This window comes from Haliaeetus leucocephalus, unplaced genomic scaffold, assembly GCF_000737465.1.
Source record: "Haliaeetus leucocephalus isolate CR32 unplaced genomic scaffold, Haliaeetus_leucocephalus-4.0 Scaffold0, whole genome shotgun sequence".
NCBI lineage: Eukaryota > Metazoa > Chordata > Aves > Accipitriformes > Accipitridae > Haliaeetus > Haliaeetus leucocephalus.
The window spans coordinates 9,855,944-9,877,921 of NW_010972436.1; the positions used below are offsets into that span (position 1 = coordinate 9,855,944).

The 21,978-nt window shown below is 36.7% G+C and overlaps 1 protein-coding gene across 9 annotated transcripts in view; it reads left to right on the forward strand.

The window, feature by feature from the left end:
* MLLT10 (myeloid/lymphoid or mixed-lineage leukemia (trithorax homolog, Drosophila); translocated to, 10) overlaps positions 1 to 21,978 on the forward strand; it is a 136,954-nt gene that overhangs the window by 79,484 nt on the left and 35,492 nt on the right. For all 9 annotated transcript variants that reach the window (XR_775181.1, XR_775157.1, XR_775159.1 and 6 more), the window contains one exon: positions 15,655 to 15,833. Coding sequence is in view for 6 of the 9 variants with exons in the window: in XM_010579967.1 (XP_010578269.1) it covers positions 15,655 to 15,833 (179 nt within the window). In the remaining 3 variants the exon portion in view is untranslated. The remainder of the gene's footprint in view (positions 1 to 15,654; positions 15,834 to 21,978) is intronic.

Sequence of the window (21,978 nt, forward strand, 5' to 3'; positions counted from 1 at the left end):
CTACTTCATGTCTGATCCTGAATTTAAAGTCAATTTTTTGTCCATTTAAACTAAACTGTAATTTAACACCTAGTTTAGATGCAGACTCGTTACTTCATATTGTTCTTTCTTTACTTTTTATTCAGCTTTTAAGTAGAATTCTTCATTTTTTGGTGTCAGATCTGGTAGATATGTAAGGTGTCTTTTGAGAAGGCCCTAAGGATAGCATTAAGAAAACTGTTAATTTTGACAGTGATCTAGCTTGCTGCATATGTTTTCATGAGGGAGAATTACATGCAGTGGTAAAAAGTATCTGAAGAGGGTTCTCATTAGACTACCTAACTTGAAAAAAATGGAATTTTTTGTCCAAAAGAGTGAGCATCTATGGTCTTGGACCAGTATAGCTCTAGAAACTTGAGGAGATATACATGGAAGCTGTAAACAGAGCTGAAGAGTATGAACATGTGTCTGGGCCCTATGCCTGAGTAATCCTATCAGATCGTTTGGACTTGACTTGGGTTTATATCTATTTCCCATTGTTTATTTGTTTTGAACATTTACAAGAAGGATTTCCTGGTAAGACGGACTAGAGGTTCCAAATAAATTTAAAAAAACCAGTCAACAAAAATAACCCCCAACCCTATTCCCCCATCCTCCCAAACAAATGAAAAAGCAACTCATAAGCCACCAATATAATTAGCTTTCACATAAGAATCTCAAATGCAGGGGTTTTTTGTTTGTTTGTTTGGTTTTTTTAAGTGTGATAACTGTCATGGACTAATGCCTAATCTGAAGGATTTAGTGGTTGGTTACAGCAAAAAACATCCTTTCAAGGGAAAAAGTCACTAGGCCTTTTTTTCTGCTGTGGGAGTAGTGGGTAAGCTTAGAATTTAACTTTAGTTTCTGTATGCATAACCGGTTCCCTTAAAAACACATAATGAACAGTAAAAGGATGGTGACTTGGATGTAGGTTTTAATACATAGTCAATTCTGAGATATTTTGAAACTAATTGAAATGAATGAGCTGGAAGCAATGAAGTCTTCCTGAGCAGCATTGATTTTAAGCAAGAAGAATTGTTAAGGTTTTAAAGCAAGCACAGCAGCTACCATAAGGATTAGATGAAGAAAGAAAGGATTCAGCTGAGACTGAGAGGAAAGTGTGTAAGGTAGTGGAGGTGGAAAATAAAGGAAAACAATGAATGTGAAGTCCAGCTATTACAGCATGTAGTTTTTTGGCATATATTATTATTGTTCACCATCCCTAACCTTTCTTGACACCTTAGCATGTTGGACTTCAATAGCTTGACTGTATATTGTAGGAGAAAACTAGGTGGCTGGGAGGGTACTTCAGTGCAAGAAAAGTCAGGAAAGAGGTAGCTGCCAATAGAGGCAGTTATACCAGGAACCCAGACAGTAGCTCTTTTTTCCTTCCAGAATAAAACACCTTTTTTCATCTGCCTTCTACTGATTTATTGGGTGTGGAAGGGAATAGTGGTAGGGGAACAGTTCTCCTTCTGTTCTGTGTTGAGGCTTGAGGGGAGTCTAGAATTAGCTCCTTCAGTCACAAGGAGGGCTGATCTAGTGTTGGCCCTTCATCATGTAACTGGATGAGGTCTGTGTTAGTTTCAAAGGAATTAGGTTAAACAAGATGTTTTCTTACTAGGATTCCTTGCATCTCATCTCAAGGTTGGGTATCTGTAGCTATTGATCTCTTCCATGAATTTGTCTAATAATTTTTGAAACCATTTATGCTGTTAATATCTGAAACTTGAGAAGTGAGTTTCATATCCTTATGTATTGTAAAAGGATGTATTTTGTTTGCAGCTCTTGCTGATTATGTTCTGACGCTCCTCTAAAAACAGTGAATAGTCATTTAAAATATTCACCATCTTTACAGTATTAATAATTGATAAGTAATTTCCCCCATTATCCTTTTTAGAGCTAGATATCTTAATATCTTTTTGTCATTCATACTGTATCCTTGCCCTTTCCAGAACTCTTCTAGTGCTACTATATCCTTTTTTGAGAAGTGCAGGTAGTATTTGAAATACAGGTGCAACATGAATTTTTAAAGTGGCATAACTGTGCTCTTTGTTTTGTTCTCTGTTCCCTTCTGACAATTCTTAACACTATATTTGTCTTTTCTGGTCATTGCGTGACAGTCTTTTTCCTTCCTGTTGGGAATCTTAAGCAATCCAAAAAAAGAGACTTTCAAAGTAAGAATCAAAGGGGTGAATCCGTTTCTTACATATTTATTGCATTGTAGCACATGCTTATTGTGAAAAGCTCATTCTTATGAGCACAGTTATTAAAGGATAATTTGTGTGTCCTGGAATTGGCACTGTTCTCTTAAGGACTGTGTATACTGCGAATGTTAATAAGACTTTTTTTCCACATTTAGTAGCTGCAGTTGAAAGGGCTTCTACTGCAACTTGTTTCTGCCACTTAGTTTTTATGTATCTTCTTGAGTTGCCAGACAACTGCTTGTTTTAACCCCATGTTGCTGACTAGGTCTACTGAATTGTTTTGTCAGCTCTTTAACTGCATCTCTTCCTCATTTGTCTATGAAGTGTGTATCTTGTAGTAGTAAATTTTTCACTGGGGCATATCTAGTGTATTCTGCTTGAAAACTTTCTGAAAGCTTTGAGTGATGCTTGGGAATACAAAGCGTGGGATGGTTTGGGTTAAGGGTAGCTCCTGTGTGGTACAATTTTAAAGAAACAAAGTCTAAAGGTGTAGCTTCAGGCAGTCTAGGGCTGAGCTTTTTTAAAGTAATGAAAACACTCCCACTCCAAGCTTGCCCAAAACCCTACCCAAAAGTACCTTACATTTGAAAGGCACTTGCCTTAATATCGAAAGCTGTGGTGGATCAAAATGGCTCCTATTTCTTGTGCACAAAAATTGAGCATAACTGGAATGAGCTGATACAATTTTAATCAAATAAAGTCTGTGGAGAGTAGGTGTGGGCAAAATGATTCTGCTCTTAAGGGTGGCAGACAGCAATTGCATTGTGTCTTCTGCACCTTAGGCAGAATTTTTCCCAACAGTATAATGTATATGATCCCAGACATATTAACTCTGTGTGTTTTAGTGACTTCTTTTTTAAACTTGTAATAATAGTTTTGATTATAAGTGTATTTTTGTACATTGTTGTTAGGTCTCTGAAAACTGTTGAGAAGGTTAATTAAAATTATCAGTTTCATTTTTATCCGATGAATCCACTTCTGTCAAGAATCATCCAGGATTTTGTATATTGTGGGTTTTTTTTCTCTACCACAAAATTTAAAAACCATTAGTATTTGTTTTTTTACAGCACAGACTTGGTCTGTAATGTTTTAATTAAAATATTCTAAATTTTAAAAGTTTTTTTCCATGGAAGTAACTTTGGCTAGTTATTCAAGTTTAGGCAGTAGGCAAAAGGCAAGTTTGTTGTTGTTCCCCCCCCCCCATACCCCCCCCCCCCCAATGACTTCTACATTAGTTTTATAATATTCTAGTATCAATGACAAAAGTTTAAATTTTCTTTTGTTAATTCATTGTTTTGGAATCTTCATGTTGAGAACAGTCTGGCAGTTAAAAAATGGCTTATGACAGCAGTCTTTAGTAGTTACCAGTTGTGGGAAGAATAAAGAAAAATAAAGCATAAAAGACAGTCACCCTGTTGAAATTGTTAGTACAGTCAGACCTCAGAGGCTGATGCAGGTAGAAAATTCACCCATGGAAGTATGACAGAGGTGTTCTCCACACTCTCACCTGCAAAATCATTTATTCGATCACCTTGTCAAACCAGACATGTAAGCTGAGGGCTTTGTTCATTAGTAGTGTGAAAGAGTGAACTAGTAATTGAAACTAAAACAATTTTGTAGTCATGAGGTCATTATCCTAAGTATGAATTAATTGGTGGCATAAGTGGAAGAGGTGGGCCATCTGCATGACTGCCATCACTCTGCAACTGGGCGTAAAAGTGTTGTGTTGCTATAGAGGCTGAGCTACAGACACTTCTAGCTACCCAGCAGGGGATGTGAGTGTATTCTGGCACTTAACGGTCAGAGATCAATATTCTCTAAAAACCCCAGCCCTTGAAGTAAAGGAAGTTCATATGAGCATCTCCTTTGGTGTACAACTAGTTGGACAGTCTTTCTCTCTATGCATTCAAGTTCTTCAGCTGAGCTCCCTAAAGTCCAGGAAACACAACTGTTTTTCTGTTAAACTTCTTCATTGCTTGACTTACTCTCAATCTATCAGTGAAGCAAAAAAGATGCCTTGTGATTAAAATTAGGAAGGCAGCTTCAGTTTAAGTTTCTAAATTTGTTATGGACAATGAAATTAAAATCAGTCTTTTGTTGGGAAGGCTGATTGTCGCTGGAAGCATTTGAATTTTTGTTTGCAATAGTAGCTTTAGAATGCAGCTAATTGGCATGTGCTAGAATGTTCTTATACTCGACATTTAAAAGCTAACAAACACTGATAAAAGGAATATAAGTAAAAAATTATAGTGCATAGAAATAAATCCATTTTAAAATTTGAGCTACTGTAAATGATCAGAGCTCCAGTACAAGAAAGATGTATTCAGGTATATTATTGTTCACTGAAGTTCCTGTCTATACATATATTCTTTTGTGCGTCTGTTAAACATGATCTTAACTTGAAGCCCTTTTTCTCCTAACTCAAAAGCTTTCTCGAAGTTGATGAATACCATACATAATGGTAAGTTATATTAGAATCTTTTTCAGAGGTTCATTTATCACAAAGGGTAGCCTTTTGTGGAAAAGCCTGATTGAAGGTCTGCATATGCTGTGGATTGGGTGAAATACAGGTCTGCAGTGAGTCAATTGTTCAGTACTTGAGTGAAAACTTTGTAGATTGTCTGCAGGAGCCTGATAGGTCAATAGTTCCTCAGTTCTCTTTTTATGATCTTTTTGTACGTATGCAGTAAAATGATAACAGTTTTATTCCAGTTCTGAGACTCTTTTCTTTAATTTTGTGAATAGTGTTTCTAGTTGTTCTTCTGTGCTCCATTCATAGGTGTGTTATAGTGGTGTCTACCTCAGGCATTCTCCCACTTGCCTTCCTGACTACTTAAATTACTACAAGTAATGCATGTGAAGGTAGCCTTGTTTTGTCCATTCTTTGTTCTGACAGCCCAATGCTGCCCATTTGTGTCACTGATAACAGTACTATCAATTTCAGAGGGAGGAATATTGAATCTTTAATGTATCTAATTGCTGTTTCCTTTTAGTATTCAGTATTGGCTTTGTACCCCTAGTTCTGTATTCACTCATAGCCAGTGGAAGTGAAATATATCTTACTAAATTAGAACTTGGTTTACTTTTTCAAGGCTTTTGTTCATTTGTAGGAAACAATCATAACTATAGTCACAGTTACTGAAAGATTTAGGAGGGAATATTTACAGTTAAAACCCTCTCATGAGCCTAGTTTTGAAGACAATCAAGTTTATTTCTCAACGTGGTATTTAACTGGTGTCAGGTGATCTGTTAATAAAAATTGGAATTTTTTATCAACATTAGTGTCAGCCAAATAGAATTATTTTCTTATTGCTGTATGTGTATTTTGGAAGAGCAGTGCTGTATGCATTGCAAATTGTATTGAATTAAAGTTCAGCATATGCAAAAGAATTTGAATGTTTAAACTTTGCATGGTGAAATTCTTTGCATTTTAAGCTAGCAATCATTAAGGTTTTATAGGACTTCTGTTTTTCACACTGTTGGAGCCACGAATTACATCTGTTATGCAGATGTCTATAGTGGTGGGTCTCTTACTGTAATATTAATTATATTTTTATTTAAACTTATATTTCATAGTCTACACATGGTGAGAAATATTGAAATTTCTCTAGATTTGCTTTGCTTTAGTAACATAGGTTTAGCTTTTTTCCTTTTGATATAGGGTTTCCCTCTCACTCTCCCAGGTATACAGTGCTCTGAACCAGCTTTGAGATGAAGGAAAGCAAGCTCACCATTTTTCTGAACAAAAATAAAACATCTGAAGGGTATCTGACAAAGTATGCTGAATTTGGACTTGGTGAGTTTCTGCTGTTTTATAAGCAGAGCCTTTTTGCTGTTTAATGTTGAAGAGGTATAGGCTCACAAAAGAGTGCAGAATAGAAATTGATGGAACGCGATTTGCAATGACTTCTTTCTACGTTGCACTTTTAAAAAAAAAAATGATTGTGTATTCCTAACTCCAGCATAGAAGTTGAAAGAGTATAGAGGAAAGTGGTTACTTAATGTTGTATTCTTTCTTGTCAGGCAATAATAATGCTTTGTATCACTTATTATTTGTTTTAGAACAGTGTTTGGACAGGATTTATCATCTCATCTACCTTTTTTTTGGGTGGTGGTGGTGGTGCTGTGTTTTATGTACCTTTCCATGTTTCTTTAAGTAAGATTTTAAGGTTGGTTACTTTTTTTCTCCCCAATCTTGCAGGGTTTTTTTTGCATGCTCTTGTTTTGACAGAAGCATATATATGGGTGAAATTGATGAGGGTAGGTAGAAATTTTGATAATATGAACAGCAAGGAAAGATCTTGCCATGTGTGTATAGGATGAAGAGAAAGTATTTAAACTTGGGATAAATATTTAAGTATAGGAAGATCATTTATTCCAACAGCATATTCAGATTGAGTCAGATAATGACTCTTACAGTCCTGAGCATTGCCTGTAAGAGTTTTGATGGAGACAGTGTATCAGGAGCTTGTTTTTTCACTGCACTGAATTTAAGTTGGCTGCACATCAGCAAGAAAGTAAAAAAAAAAAAAAAAAAAAAAAAAAAAAAAAAAAAAAAAAAAAAGAAAAAATTGGGAGTTTTGGTTTGAGTGGAGACAAACACAAGTTTGGAGCAGAGAGGTTCATTTGATAGTTATGCTAGTATAAAGGTGATGGTCGAAGCCTGTCAGTTGAATTTGGTGCTGACAAAGTGTAAATGAGCAAAGATGATAGCTAAAGTCTTGAACACAGTTGAAGGGGTCAGTTAAAAAAGAGGACTAGAAAATGGAGTTATGCAGGCTGTATCTTTCCATATCTTTCTTTTAAGATACCTGTCTTAAAGGAGTCAAGACACTTCATGGCAGAAGTAGCACACTGCAGTTTTGCCAGTAAAAGACAGTACTCAGTGCTCTGTTTCTCAGTTTTATGGCCAACTTCTTAAAAAACTTGTTTAAAAAAACCTGAAAAATTGTAGTTGAGAGATGTAAAGTTTTCACCGTTATTTGCTGTGTGATAACTTTGTGCTTTGTTGTTCTCAGTCTTAATCTGGACCCTACAGTCAAACTTTTTTGACTTGATCTTGAAGTCTCATCTTTTCTGCATCATTTTTATGGGCCTACCACTGGAAAGCAGGAGGAGGGGGTACAGACATACATATTTGTTGAGGATTTTAGTGCATACTTTAAAAAAAGACTGTGGGGAGTGATGACCTAAATGTTATTTTATGTTAGAGCTAGCTGTAACTTGTAGTTGTTGGTTGTAGCCTTTCTATGGCTACTTCTGTTCTTGCTTGTTCTGTCTTCTGTCTGTTTTATTTCTTACTCCTGTTCCTGTTTTCAGGTCTCTGTTTTTGCTTGTTCTGTCTTATGCCAATTTGTGAGTTGCAGTGAGGAGAGTCGTAGCACAGAACAGACATCCATCGTGCCAGTCCTAGCACTGGTTGGCTTTAGAAGATGGCACATTTCCAAAGAAACTTTTCAGTTCTGTATGTAGCCTTGGCCTCTGCATCAGTGCAGGCAAAATTTAGTATATATGGTATGATTTTTTTAAAAAGATAAAACTAAACTAGGCAGAATCTGTACTGAGCATGAATGAATAAAAATTTTTGAATCTAGCCCAATTTGGGCAGACTTTTACAGTGTTGATAAAAAGGCATCTGCCTGTATTGAAGCATGGGGACAGTAGTGCTCCACTAAACTATATAAATTAAAAAAATGAAGAACAAGAGAAGGGCAAATTACAAAGTTATCCTGAAATAGTTCCTTTATGCACATTTTTTTCAGAGTATTGAATAATGGAGTGTTATTGTTCAGTTGTCAAATGTTACAGCCTTAAGTATAACTAACTACCTGTCCCTGAGTTTCCAGAATACCACTTTAAAGCTTTAATTGTTCCTAATGACAGCTATGTCAATTTGGGCAACAGCTGTTCCCCCCACCAGAAATAACTGATCACAACAGAATTGGTGTTGTTATTTGTTAGCCTCTCTAGTGTCTGCTTTTTGAAAATCCTGGCTCAGTTGAGCATCCTGCAGCATGCCTTCAAAGACAACAACTTCAGATCACTGGAATCCAAAAGAGAGAATTTTTGAAGCAGAAACTCCTGTAAAAGACTTAATTATGTTAACAGTGAAGAGGAATCTAGTGCTTCCAGTGAGTCACCATTTCAGCACTGAGGTAGATTGCTGTAAGAATGGTTTGAAGCTATGGTAGGTTTTGCAAAGCAACACATGTTCTCCCTGGAAATCATTAAGAAATGTAGATCACAAGTGTCATACTCCTACTAGTGAGCCTGTCGTGGTTTAACCCCAGCCAGCAACTAAGCACCACGTAGCCACTCACTCACTCCCTGCCCCCGCCCCCAGTGGGATGGGGGAGAAAATTGGGAAAAGAAGTAAAACTCGTGGGTTGAGATAAGAATGGTTTAATAGAACAGAAGAAACTAATAATGATAACACTGATAAAATGACAGCAGTAATAATAAAAGGATTGGAATATACAAATGATGCACAGTGCAATTGCTCACCACCCACCAATCAATGCCCAGTTAGACCCCGAGTGGCGATTCCCCCTGCCCCCCCCCGCTCCCAGTTTATATACTGGGCATGAAGTCACATGGTATGGAATACCCCTTTGGCCAGTTTGGGTCAGCTGTCCTGGCTGTGTCCCCTCCCAACTTCTTGTGCCCCTCCAGCTTTCTCACTGGCTGGGCATGAGAAGCTGAAAAATCCTTGACTTTAGACTAAACACTACTTAGCAACAACTGAAAACGTGAGTGTTATCAACATTCTTCTCATACTGAACTCAAAACATAGGACTGTACCAACTACTAGGAAGACAATTAACTTTATCCCAGCTGAAACCAGGACAGAGCCTAAAACTGTTCTGTTTTTAGTATGTCATATTAAAGTAACTTAGGCTTGTCTGTCTTGGCTCACCATGACAAAAGTGAATGTCTAAATAGAACTTAAGATCTTTATTTATCAGTTGTTCTTCCATATCTAACTCTTTCTTCTTGCAAAGATCTTTCTGTGCTGTGATACACTTGAAGTACAGGTCTTTCCTGTAGTTCTGAGCATATGTGTCTCAGATATGATCATGGAGCTCTTCATCTTGTTGCTCTTATTCTAGAAGAGTACTTCAAAACTTCTTGAATCAGTCTAGAATAAGCATGAAATTCTTAATGTGTCTTATTTCATAAAGCTGAATTAATTATATATGTGAATCTTAAACACACAGTTATAAAGCATCTCAAGGACCTATTGTGGGAAATCAGAACATCTGGAGGAAACAAATGAAAGGAGGTTTGTCCCTGTGTCATCCCTGCCTTCCCCCCCCACCCCCCCCCCCAAAGGACCGCACAGTTTAACTGAGGTATAACTTTGCCATGGGACATGGACAACTGTTCATAAAGGATTGGAAGAAATTCATTGGGGCAGGGTTGGAAGCAAACCTAAGGCTAATAATTACAAAGACCATTCCTCAAGGTCTGTATGTTATAGATTTCTAGAGGCTGGGAGAATACTTGAGGAAAGTATTACTTCATGCTTGCCCTTTTCTTGTGCTTTTACTTGTGCAGCTGCTGTTGGTCACTGTTTGAGATGGATATACTGGGCTAGAAAAACAATACAGTTCTCCCTGTGTTCCTAGTCCAGCGTGTCATTCATCTGTCTCCTTGTGTCATGTTCAAAACTCTCCTCTCAGGGAGCAAATTCACCTTGACTGGGCTATGAAAAACATGGGTTTGAGCCCTTCTGCAGTGGAGGGCTGTAGTGTTAAGACCTGTAGCAGCTTGGATTAATTCAAAGTAGGAGCAGGCACACTGCACCAGGAAGCTGTAACCTTTCTGACAGTGGTTTAGGCAGTTTTGAAATCTTGTACTTAAAAGCCTACCTGTGGAAAAAAAATAATCTAATTGAGGACTATATACTGACCGAGCTTGGTTTAAGCAACTCATACGTGTTGTTTCATGTTAGCTGGTATATGTATTCTTTACTGTTACAGTTTATTGAAGAGTGAATTCTGTAACACTGCTGACATGCATGGTCATTAATGAACATGGGATCAAGTATAAAATAACGTTCACTGTAGCAGGTGGGACTAGCTTGAACAGAGGAGTAGACCATTTTGGTAGCTACATGGATCAGTTCTGATCCTTCACCCCCCACCCCATTATTGAATACATTTCTGAATGACTGTAGGTAGCTGTACAGTCAGGATCATGGACATAGGAATGGGAATAGGCAGAAGAGATTGACTAAACATCTTTTGCTAGCTGAGCTGTCAGGATTTGGGGTTAATTTTAATTGAGTTTGATGGCAGACTTCAGGTCTTTGCTGTATATGAAGATATGACGTTGGTCTTAGATCACTGATTGATCATATATATGATATTGCCATGCCGAAATGTGTTCCTCAGTTGTGTGAAGGTTCTTGTCAAGTATTTTGGTCTTTGACTGTAAATCTGATCTATAGAGTATTTCCAAAGGGAATAATTACAGCAGTCTGCCTTCTGTCAATAGGTATGAAACTAGAGTAGTTGTTCCGTTTTGGAAATGTGTACCTGTATTTTGTATTGTCCCTCTTCCTCTGCAGTCCCAGCAGTGTGTATTCTTTGGGTACTTTGAGTCTGGGAGCTCTTTTTTCCTTCTACCTCATCATGGAGAGAACATACAACGCCTGTCATGAAAGGAGGGCATTGGCTGTTGATCTGTGATAGAGGCTGCTGTACCTCTATCAAAAAAGGACCCTCAGTCACTGAAAGGGAGGGAAATGCTGGCTTGTTATCAGGCTGCAGATCAGTGACTATCATTTCTGTGCACCCCTAGAACTGTTACTGCAGAGTCTTGTAGAAACTTATCTGAAAGTAAGTTTGCTCATCAGCAGCAGGAAAACAGCTTGATTACTTGATTCTTAGATTTCGGATTTCTTCATGAAGGAAACAGGTTGGCTCTAGCATCCAAGCTATGGTTTCATTATCTCAGATGAATTGAAATAAAATCCTGTTGCTAGCTTGGGTGTTTCAAACACAACTTACTTTCTTCTCTTTTTAGACAACTGTGTCACAATAACCTCAGTTTGTTTGCTTGTGTTTAGTATTAGGTTCACTTTAGCTTATGTCCATATTACAAAATAACAAATAGTGGGATATTTCTTCCACTATTAATGTTCTACTGGAATAGAATATGTTACTTCTTGTGTAGCTAAACTTAATCAATTTTTCTACATGTTTAGTTACTAATTAATGGACTGCTTCATTCAAAGGCACTTTTTCATTTTACTGTGTATAGAAAGTTGTCATGTTTTTAGGGGAGACTTTCTGAGATCACCACAGGAAGTGAAGTTACTGAAAATATATATAGTTTCCGTTTTTGTAAAGGAAGTTCTTGTTCATGTAACTCAAAATTTCCTTTTATTTCTGTGAATTCTACTACAAGTCCCTTTGCGGTTGTTGTCCTCACCCCCCTGCCCCATGTCCGTCTGTCCTCCCCCAAGTAGGAAGGTTCTGTGATTCTGTGCAACTTTCGTGGGGTTGCAGGTTTGCATTTAAAAAAATAAATCTCTTTGACCATATTCTGCTTATTCCTTAAGTTTTGGCAAAATGCTAGGATCTGCAACTTATGACAGATATCTCAAATAACTTCCTTTCTTCACAATTGTTGCAAGAGTTTCAAGTTACTGAGTTAAGAAAGAAAATACAGCTTTACGGTAGGGAGAACATTTTCCTAGCTTCCTAAGAAAGCAGTCTAAATGTTGCCTCTCTTGATTTTGGCCCACAGTAAGCTTTGAGCCTGTTGTCCAATTTCAAGCAAACTTGATAAAGGAGTCTAAGATATGTAAGTTCCTGTAATAGGGATGGACAGCGTACGGCTACAAGAGTAACCACTGCTTGTTTTTATGTCCTGCTGAACTAGGCAATGACCAGCATAGGAAGGGGAATGTAAGGGAGGTGAAGAATAACGTCAGGGGCTATAGCAATGCAAAATAAAAAGAACTGAGGATTTCATAGCTAGATACAGAAATCGTGGTGGGAAAGCATAGTGCGTTGAGGTCATCTGTGAGATGCAACGCTGTTGAAAGCCAGAATTAAATCTGTTTTGTTAATTCTTCTTCTCATGGAACTATTTATTTTTGAGATTTTGAATAAAATCACTAAAATTGTTCTGTGTGCTGCTTGGTGTATGTTGCTGCACAGCTAGTTCTGACTTGAGGCTGTTTTGTTTTTCACTGTTCTTGAAGTTCTTTTATTTCCTCTATCTATTTTGTCATTGATTGTCAGCAAAAAGAAAACAGTTTTTTTCCAGTTTGCATAATCTGATGTGTTCCCTGCTCTATAGTACTACATTTCTGCTAAGCAGGCAGTTATTTGCTGTCCAGAGATGTTTGGGGTTTTTTTTGTTTGTTTGTTTTGGGGTTGTTTTTTGTTGGTTTTTTTTTTTTTTTTAAGCCTTTCACTCCAGCAATGCAGGCTATACGTGCATTTTATCTGTCAGAACCTGAAACCATGTTCTGCAGCTATGTTATCAGTGTTAAGCACAGTCAGACTTTACCTGAACAGTGTTACATGCCCATTTTCACCTGCAGTTGAAGAACTGTGTTCTGTCTAAAATGCCGAAGATTGTATTTCACCATGCTGTTTATGTCTCTGGCAAATTACACAATGCTGTTTATCACAAGCTATAGCTATTTGGCCTTTCAGTAACATGGGAAAGACTTCAAGGTGGTTTGTTTGTTTTAAACATTAATGTGGTTTATAGTGATTTGTTCAGGCTTTCATTATTATTCCTTCCTGATCCAGAAAGTGATTTATGTCTCCCAAAACCCCAAAAGGACAACTTGATATGTTTGAGACATTTTACAATATGTACTTTCTTGGCTTTCTAATATGATATGCACATAGTTTTTATACAGATATTTTTGAAACGGTGTGAAAATCAAGGATTTATTTGTACGTTCAGCATACAGTTCTTATTCGAATGCTTGCGTGGAGTAATATCTTGGTTGCATGACTAGTTCCAGAAGGTGGGTGTACTTTATGTATTAAGTAGGGTATTGCTAAATGGAAATACTTAGCCCAGAATGTGCAGATAGGTCATATTTGTCCTGTATTTTGCAACAGCAACAAATAGTGAGTGTCTTTAATACTACAAGTACTACTGCTAGCAACAAATAACAACTTAGCTCATTCCAGTGGAAAACTGATTTACTGCTTGTCTTTCTTTTGACATAGTTTTATGCCCGTGATTTTATAACTGTCTGCTTGTATTCCAGAATTTTATTTTTAAGAGGAAGAATAAACCTTATCATTAAAGTAGAAGCAGCAGAAGCTCTGCAGTTATTAAATATGTAAGATTTTGAAAAAATTAAGAAAAATATCTACAATAGCTTTAAAATTTTGGAGTGGCTTTATCTTTCTGGCAAAACATCTTTCTTTTTTATTACTTGACTGTCACCAAAAATTTTCTTTTCTCCACTCATTATCATTGACATTTTATGAGAGTTAAGCATTTGTGGTTACAAGTTCTTATGATTTAATCATAACTGTTGTGATATTTCATTATTTTTACCCTTAAAATTCACAGTTCCTGGAGACAGATAATTGCATGAGAATCTCCTCTTTTTCGAGAATTTTTGTATGTTTAAGTGTTTCAATGCATTCAAAATATAAAGGGTCAAAAATCTCATCCTTTTTATTAATTTGAAATCTCTGATTGAAAGCAGATTTTAAAAACATCTTTTGAGGACCTGGGGTATATTTCAGTTTTTGTGCTTGTAATTTAAGAGTAGACTCAGTAGCAAGGTTTGTTAATAGTGTTCATTTTGGTGGTGTGTAGGGACACATCTAGAGCAAGATCCATAGAATTTACTGTCTAGTTAGATGAGGCAGATATAATGGGAGAAAGGTCATAACAAAGTGAACACTTTAAGGATCTTAACTGCTAGTAATGCCATAACTGTAGATTTTTGGGATGGTGACAGAAAAAAAAAAAAAAAGGAGAGGAAGATGACCCAGGGAGGTGTGCTAAATAGAAAAAGATACAAAGGTCAGTAGAAAAGCAGAGTAGGGATGGAATTGTGCTATGATGAAGAGATTGGGGAGAAGATGACAAGAAGTCACTAACCTTGGCTAGGCAGGAAAAAAGTGGTGTTGGAATGTGTCTTCAGCTGTTTTTTCCATACTTCTTTCTCTACTGGGTCTGTCTGGTTTTCTCTTCCATTTTTCTTGACAGTTAATAGAGACAGGGATTTTAAGATGCATCAGTGTTTGCATATTGTGTGTGGGTTTGGATAATGTTAGTCTCCCTTGACTGCCTGTGCTCAGAGGGATTGCTGGGTGGCGAGTGGTGTTTTAACATTGCGTATCTTCTTATTGTCACTGCCTTCTTCAAATCATTATTTGTATGAGTGACAAACTAGCTCCACCCTTTGCCTTCTAACTGGCATTTCAGTTCTGTTGCTTTTTTTGATCTAACCATGTTCATTCTACTTCTGTTTACTCCCTGTGGCACTCTTCCTCTAACTGCAGTTCAGTGCTACCATGCTTGATATTCCTTGGCCAGCTGACAGCTCACTTATCTAATGCACGTGGAGCCTAACAGTTTCATAGACAGGTACTACTTCTTGTCCTGGGCTTCTGGTCAGTAGGGTTTTTTCCCAACCTATATAATGAACTTTACCCTGCATGTAGATGAACAGAAGTAATGGCTTCACAGAGGGGTATGAACTCTTCCTATTTAAATTGCTAACATACAAGTCTGACTAATGTTAACATGTTTAGTCATTTACTTGTTGGCTGTTCTAGCAGAAATGTTAGTCAAGCATTCATAAATCACGGATGGAGTTTTAGTTTGTGATAAATGAAATACCACCAGTTCCACCAGCAAATCTGAGTACTTTGTCCTCAGAGTTGCTGTCAGTGTTTTTCTGAAAATACACAACCAATCCTTAGTTGCCAAAATTACAGTTTTGGACAAATGTATGTTATTTAGAAACATTTTACTTTAAAGTTAAAAAGTATTTTTTCATCTGTACTGTGTATGTTTAGTTATATAGCCCAATACTTCATTCTTTATCTACTTACTTTTTACTGTAATTCATTGAAAGAACAAACTCTGATAGCAGACTCAGTTGAAGGCAGGCATTTTAGCCAAAAATTCTGCTACTGTTAATATTTAAGCACTTTGTAATGCACATAAATATTTGATTTATCACACATGTTTTACAAAAACTTAAAACTGAATCAGTCTCTGTTCCCTGAACTGTAGAATGTCAAATGACGAGAGCACTTTGATCAATCAGCATGGTTAGAATTTCAACACAGGAGCTTTCTGCATTATGTATTAAGTGATCTTGTTTGTCTTGATTAATTTTCTACTGCATATTTACATGGTTACTAGAAAACGGAGGGGGAGAGAGAGAGATGCATGTAATCGTTTTTGTAATTTTTTTCAGGTATTTTTAGCAGCAATGATGTAGCAGTATCATTTCCAAATGCAGTATCTGGCTCAGGATCTAGCACTCCCGTTTCCAGTTCTCATTTACCTCAGCAGGCTTCAGGCCACTTGCAGCAAGTGGGAGCTCTATCACCTTCAACTGCGCCTTCTGTAACTACTGTTGTTGCTGCAACTCAGGTAAACTATCACAAGGGTTTAAGATAGCAAACCTGTTATTGACCTGCTTATTTTCAATGTTAAAAGAAACAATAATTTGTTTGGAAAATAGGTGAATAAAAATTGTATTTGTTGTGAAAACATTATAGTGGCTAGAAGTTCCCTATAATATTACATAGTCCCATCTTTGTAGAGCACATAGACTTTTAAAAATAGTCTGTGCAAGTGTATAATAATAATGACTTTATTATGACTAGTAGCATAAATGCTGGTTACAGTTTATCAGTGCTCTAACCAACATCTGTTATCAGAACATGTTTTAAGAAAGGATTTAACAGAGGAAAACACATGAAGTTTTGCATGTTTCATGCAAAAATGCTGGTATCAGTTAAAGAACAGAGGGGTTTATTTGGGAGATTTGACAAATGGACAAGTAAGGCTAGCCCTGGCAAAGAGGTGGCCAAGGCTGACATCTTGATAGCAAATGAAAGTTGACATACATGCTATAGTTTGGTATTTGAAAGGTCATACAAATGCAGATAGGAAGTTCATGTTTGATGGTGAAGGGATAAGGGAGGCACTTGAGTGCAGAAGGGTGACATAGTCGAACTAATGAACCAGAAAAATATCTTTATGGTAGTATTTTGTATGAATTTAAGTTGGGCAAGATTGCATTTATTAAGGCAAGAGAGTATGAAGTTATAGTTGTAGAGAGCCACCATGTTTAGAGTGTAAGTATGAAGGAATACTGTACTGGACATGATTTTTTTATACTTCATGTTTCTTGTATTTTTCATTTTCTGATGAGAATCTGTTTTACAATGAATGTATCAAATATCTCTTTTTTGTGTGTGCATATAAGTGCAGTAATTTAAGATAGTGGATATAAACCTGAAGAATTAAAAGTCAAGCTTAATACATACATAATTATATGTTTGTGTACATGCACACACATGTATATATAGTACATATAGAGCAGAAATACTATGTGTAGGCCAACACAGAATACATTTCAATATCAAATAACACTTTGTTGTTATAGGTGGTAGTTCATATTTTTACATAATTCTTCTTCTGGACTGGTTTCCTAAAGAAATAAGGCTTGCATTATGCCAATGTTGTCTGTGTGACTTCTGTCTTGTGACTTTGGAACCTGTTGGCCAGTTTCACCCCAAATTGGGTGACATCTCTGTTGCACAAATTGATAGAAACTATGTTAAAGAAATGAATTAAAAATATGATGCTTTGGCAAAGAGCCAATATAGCTTTTGTGAAAGGAAATCACAACCAATTGGAGTTAGTTCCTTTTTTTTTTTTTTTTAATTCCCGAAGAGTATTACACACCATAACTCACTGAAGACACTTGAATTGAATAGTCTGGATGTAAGGGGAGAGGTTGTGTCATAGTATAGTAGCAGATTAAAAGATTTAAAAAACCCCAAACAAGTACATGCTCAGTTTTCACAGTGGAGAGGTTTACCATCAGAGTCTGGGAATGAGCAGCCTTGTGGCCTTTTGTACAGCTCAACATATTCATAAATGATGTAGGAAAAGGAGGAAGAACAGAAGCCAAGTTTGCTGATTATGCTAGGTTATGCAGTGAGCTACTATGAAGATCAGCTGTTGCAAACTGCTGAAAGACCTCACGAACCTCTGTTGATAAGGTGGTAAGAGGGCAAATGAAATTAATGTTAAAGGGAAAAGACAGTTTCCATTAAAAACACATACAGTAGATATCAAAAGAGGTAAAAGGGTAGCCATGGTAGTGAACAGTGGCAAGGAACAGCATCTTTATAAGGAAACAGTAAATAGTGTAGGACTCTTGGCCTAAAAAAGAGACACTGAGATCAGCTAAGACAAAGGTCTGTAAAATCATGATTGACATGGAGAAGTTAAATAAGTAAGAATTGTGCACCATTGCTTCTATTTGTTAAAACTGCCAGAGGATAAGCAGATTCAAAAAGCTATGGGACAGAGGCCATATTTAGCAGACAGAAGCAGAAATGCCGTAGTATTTTTTTCCCTCACGTTGTCACAAAAAGGTGAAGTATTCCCTAGGAGATGCACTTTCTCTTAGTGTTTAGCTGAACTGGAGAGCCCTCCATAGGTTAAGTGGTTAAAATTCCTGTCCTTCCTTTGGCTGTTTTCTAGGAGATGTGTTGGGGTTTTTTTGTATTTCCCCCCTCAGAGGAGTAGCGTGTCTTACCTCCGTACCTAACTTGTTTTCAAGCGGTCATAGATTGACTTGTCAGGATCTTATTCACAGGTACTACCATTTAAAGAGTCTTTTGGTTCTGAACTTATAAGGGGAGGTTGAAGTGGTGAGAAGTTTGGTTGACAGCCTTAAAAGGGAAGTCCTGTGTTTGCACAGAGAATTAACAAAGTCCTGTGCTACTTCAGCGATTCTAGGACTACACTTTGGTGACTCATGTCTGCCAGTTGGAAATTGGTAAAGGCATAATCTTTGGTTTTTTTCTTATCAATGGTGTCAATGCATAAATTTGAACTTGGTCCTTCCATCATCTGAACCATTATACAGGCATTGATATTTCAAACAAACATCATGCTAAGATAAGCTGTGTAGCATGACATGTCTCTAAGTTATGCTGTACAACCAAGGCACCTACATTTATTGTCCCAATCTTTTCTTCCCTTCTGTATTCCCTGTCTTCACCATTTGCAGTTAGACTGGCACTTTTTCTTTCTGTCTGGCATCCAGTAACATCCGAGAGCTAGGCAATGGAAATTTCCAGTTGAGGCTAAATTGCTTTAGCTGTCACCTTTCTGGGTTTTTTTTACCCTGCTGATTTATCAGTTTTGAGACAAACTTCCTACAAAGAAGCTGTAGTGGCAAGAGGTGAACAGTCAGTTGGCTTTAAGGTCCATGGACACGGTTCTTCTTCATTCATGGGGGAAATGAATTCACAGAGTACTTTCTAGCATGGTGGAGTAAGAAGATGGATGTCTATTGTGAATTTTAAAATATTAAGTGCTTTCATGTCCTGGTTGAGGTTTAGGATTGGTGCTATTTCTGTCATTGTACCAGGCAGATTAGATGCTTTTTCCCAACTTTCAAGTCTTGAAAGTACCAAGCGGGTCTCCCTGCTGGATGTGTCTTTGATTCACACTAAATCGTGACAACCACCTGTAATGTGCCTTTGTTTTTCCTGCACTCTGGGAGTCTTCTTCAGTTTCAGTTCATGAGGTCCTTACTAGTGTTTGAAGAGACTCAGTCGAGAGAGCCTATTTTACCATGCAGTTGTTCTCCAATTCGAGAGAACCTTTTTTTTTCATGCAGTTATCATAAATGACTGATTATACTTCAAGCATTAGGGTTTACCTACTCAGTTCTGCCAAGTTTCATCAGAGTGCTGTGTCTGCTTACTGGGCTCTTGTGGATGTATTCTCAGTGTTTACCCACCTCTTGACCATTAAAGCCTTCAAGTAACACTGCGCTTATATTTTTTTTTTGTGTGTGTGTAGTGTTCTAATTAAAAGAAAATCAACCAAGATCCTAGGTTTACATACAATGGTTATAAGTTAAGGTAAGCTTGTGCCTCTATAGCAGATAAAAAGTAATAGTTAAAAAAATAGGTTTTATTTAAACTATTAGTTAAGAGAGCAAGTATGACCAAACCTCGTTTGCTCAGCTATTTGGTCAGGGTGGCAGACATGCAGTTGAAACAGTACTAAAAATTGGAATAGCCTTAAAGATGTGCTGCTAAGGTGCACTCTTCTAAGATTTCAGCTGTTAAGTTTTCTTAGATCTTTATTGGGCATTTGTAATTATGATTTTGGGGACATTATAAATTTGTCAGCTTTTGATGGATTTTTTGCATCCTTCTTTTTAAAGCAAGGGTGTTAAGAAATTCTAAAGAGAAGGTCTTGGGGGGAAAAAAATGTCCATAGAATTAGTCTCAAAATTGGCTGAACTGTTTTGATTAGGAGGTTATGGTAGACATGTAATACAGAAAATTTTGTTTGTAGTATTAAGAAAACTTGCAAGCAATTGAAAGCAACTGTCCTAAAATGAGAAAATTGGGTAATACTACTGTGCCTTTTGTTATTTTTCAGTAACTGCTATGCCCATATAAAACTTAAGTGATTAAAACCCCCAAGTGCTACTTTTTCCTTCAACAACTAAACAATGCTGATTTTAAAGCCTAAAAAAACCCCAACTTGAAAATCCTGGATTTTTATTTTTTCATTCTATTGTCTAGCATGATAGTTCCCATACTGTGGTTTTTGTTTGTTTGTTTTTTAAGACAAAAACACAATATGGGCCTTGTTGCAATCACCTTTTCTTTTGTGTCTCATTTTCTTCTCTCTCTTGCCACTCATAATTTTTATTCCAATCTAAAAAATCCAGAAGAGATTATTAGCTTGTGTTCCATGCTGTGCCGTAACTGAATTTAAATGCTGGTGTTCCTCACTAGGTGGGAATCAGTGGTCTAGTAAAAACACCACTTGCTGGAAAAGCAGATTTTTTTGAATCCTGTTCCTCTTTTTTTATATGTCTTGGGCATAGCTTCAGATAGGTTATGCTGCTTAATTCAGCGAGGCTTTATTAGCATAACAATGCATTTAACAATTGCAAGAATATAGGAAAAAAGGAATACAGGAGAGAAGGTACAGCCCACACAAATATTTTATCCTGGTTTTCTATGAATTGATCCTCTTGATGTGTTTGTCACTACTGCCTGTTTTGTATGTAACACCAAATTACTGTATCCCAAACTACTGTCTTTTCTCTCAGAAGCATGCTTTTAACTTTTGCATGAATGTTAACGTGTGCTCTGTTGTTGAGAAAAATCACTTTCTTGCATGTGGATTTTGAATATTGTCTTAATTTTTCCCTGTTAAGCCAAGTCACAAGTTGCACCACTCTGAGGTCCTATGCTCAGTTTTTATCTCGAAGATTTCCTTGTGTTTCATAATTATAACAAAAATGTTTTGTCAGCCTGTTATGTTGTTCTGTAACAGTTTGCTGTATTTCTCTTTCTGATAAGTTATTCTTGGTGATTAATATATGTTTGTAAAAAAAGGGGTGATCTGAGTGCCTCAGTATCTTTTGGTATTGTACAGCAGGATTTGTTTTCCGCTCATCAGGAAATGGTGGTTGTTAGATTCAAAAATTATTATTTCTTTTTTATTTTGACTTAGTAGATTTAGTGTTTTATAATGAAATGTTTGCTACTTTGGTTGAGATTGAGATTGAAATTGGTTAAGCTGTCTATTCTTTTTGATTACTTAAATGAGTGAAATTACCCTACTGGTGCTTTGTGGCTGTTTCTGAGGTCTCTACATTCCGAATACAGGATCAGACTGCAGAAATGGAAGTAAAGGTTTTTGATTGGGTTTTCTTCCAGTCATTTATTATTAAAGCCATCTCTCAGACTGTATTCCTTTTAAAAAAATATGCATTTAAGTATCTTGTCATCTTATTTCAGTAGTATTTTTAGTGGGAGTGGAAATAGCATGTAGTGGTTTCTTTTAAGACATACAGCCTTTTATTTTAAACATTTGTAGGACTTTGGTGCTGGTATCATATGATTCAGTAATGTATGGTCTTCACATGATAGTGATCAACTTATTCAGAAATCTTCAGGATTTATTTTTATTCTGGAAATTTAATATGATCAAATAGTGACTTTATAGATGATTTTTTTTTTTAAATTCTCCCATGCGACGGTATCTGTGCTCTTGGTGACTGTAATAAGCACATCTGGGAGGCAATTTCAAGCAATATTGCACATACTTGTCACTAACCTGTTTTACAAATACAATCTAAAAGATTATTTTCTCTTTCTTAGGAGAGAGGGAAAAATGTTTTTTGCTAGTGGATTCTTCTTTTTTCTTTAAGCTGTTTTTTCTTCCTCTGCAGCTTCTGTTTTATTTTCTTGCTAAGTTCCCGTCTCTTACTTTATGCACTGTGCTTCCTTTGCCACAGAAGCAGCTAATAAAGAGAAGGAAAAGGACAAGAAGTATCTGTAACTGCAGTCCTTATGGCTTGCACAGAGACAGGGAAACTGAGTAGTTGCTGTTCGTTAGTCTTTTTGGTCCAGGATTTATTTGTGATGGCATGATAAGTCCACTTCAACATAGTGTAATGAACTACTGCCTCCATGGTGGAGATGTGATAATTGGGAAGGTAGGTGCTGCTACT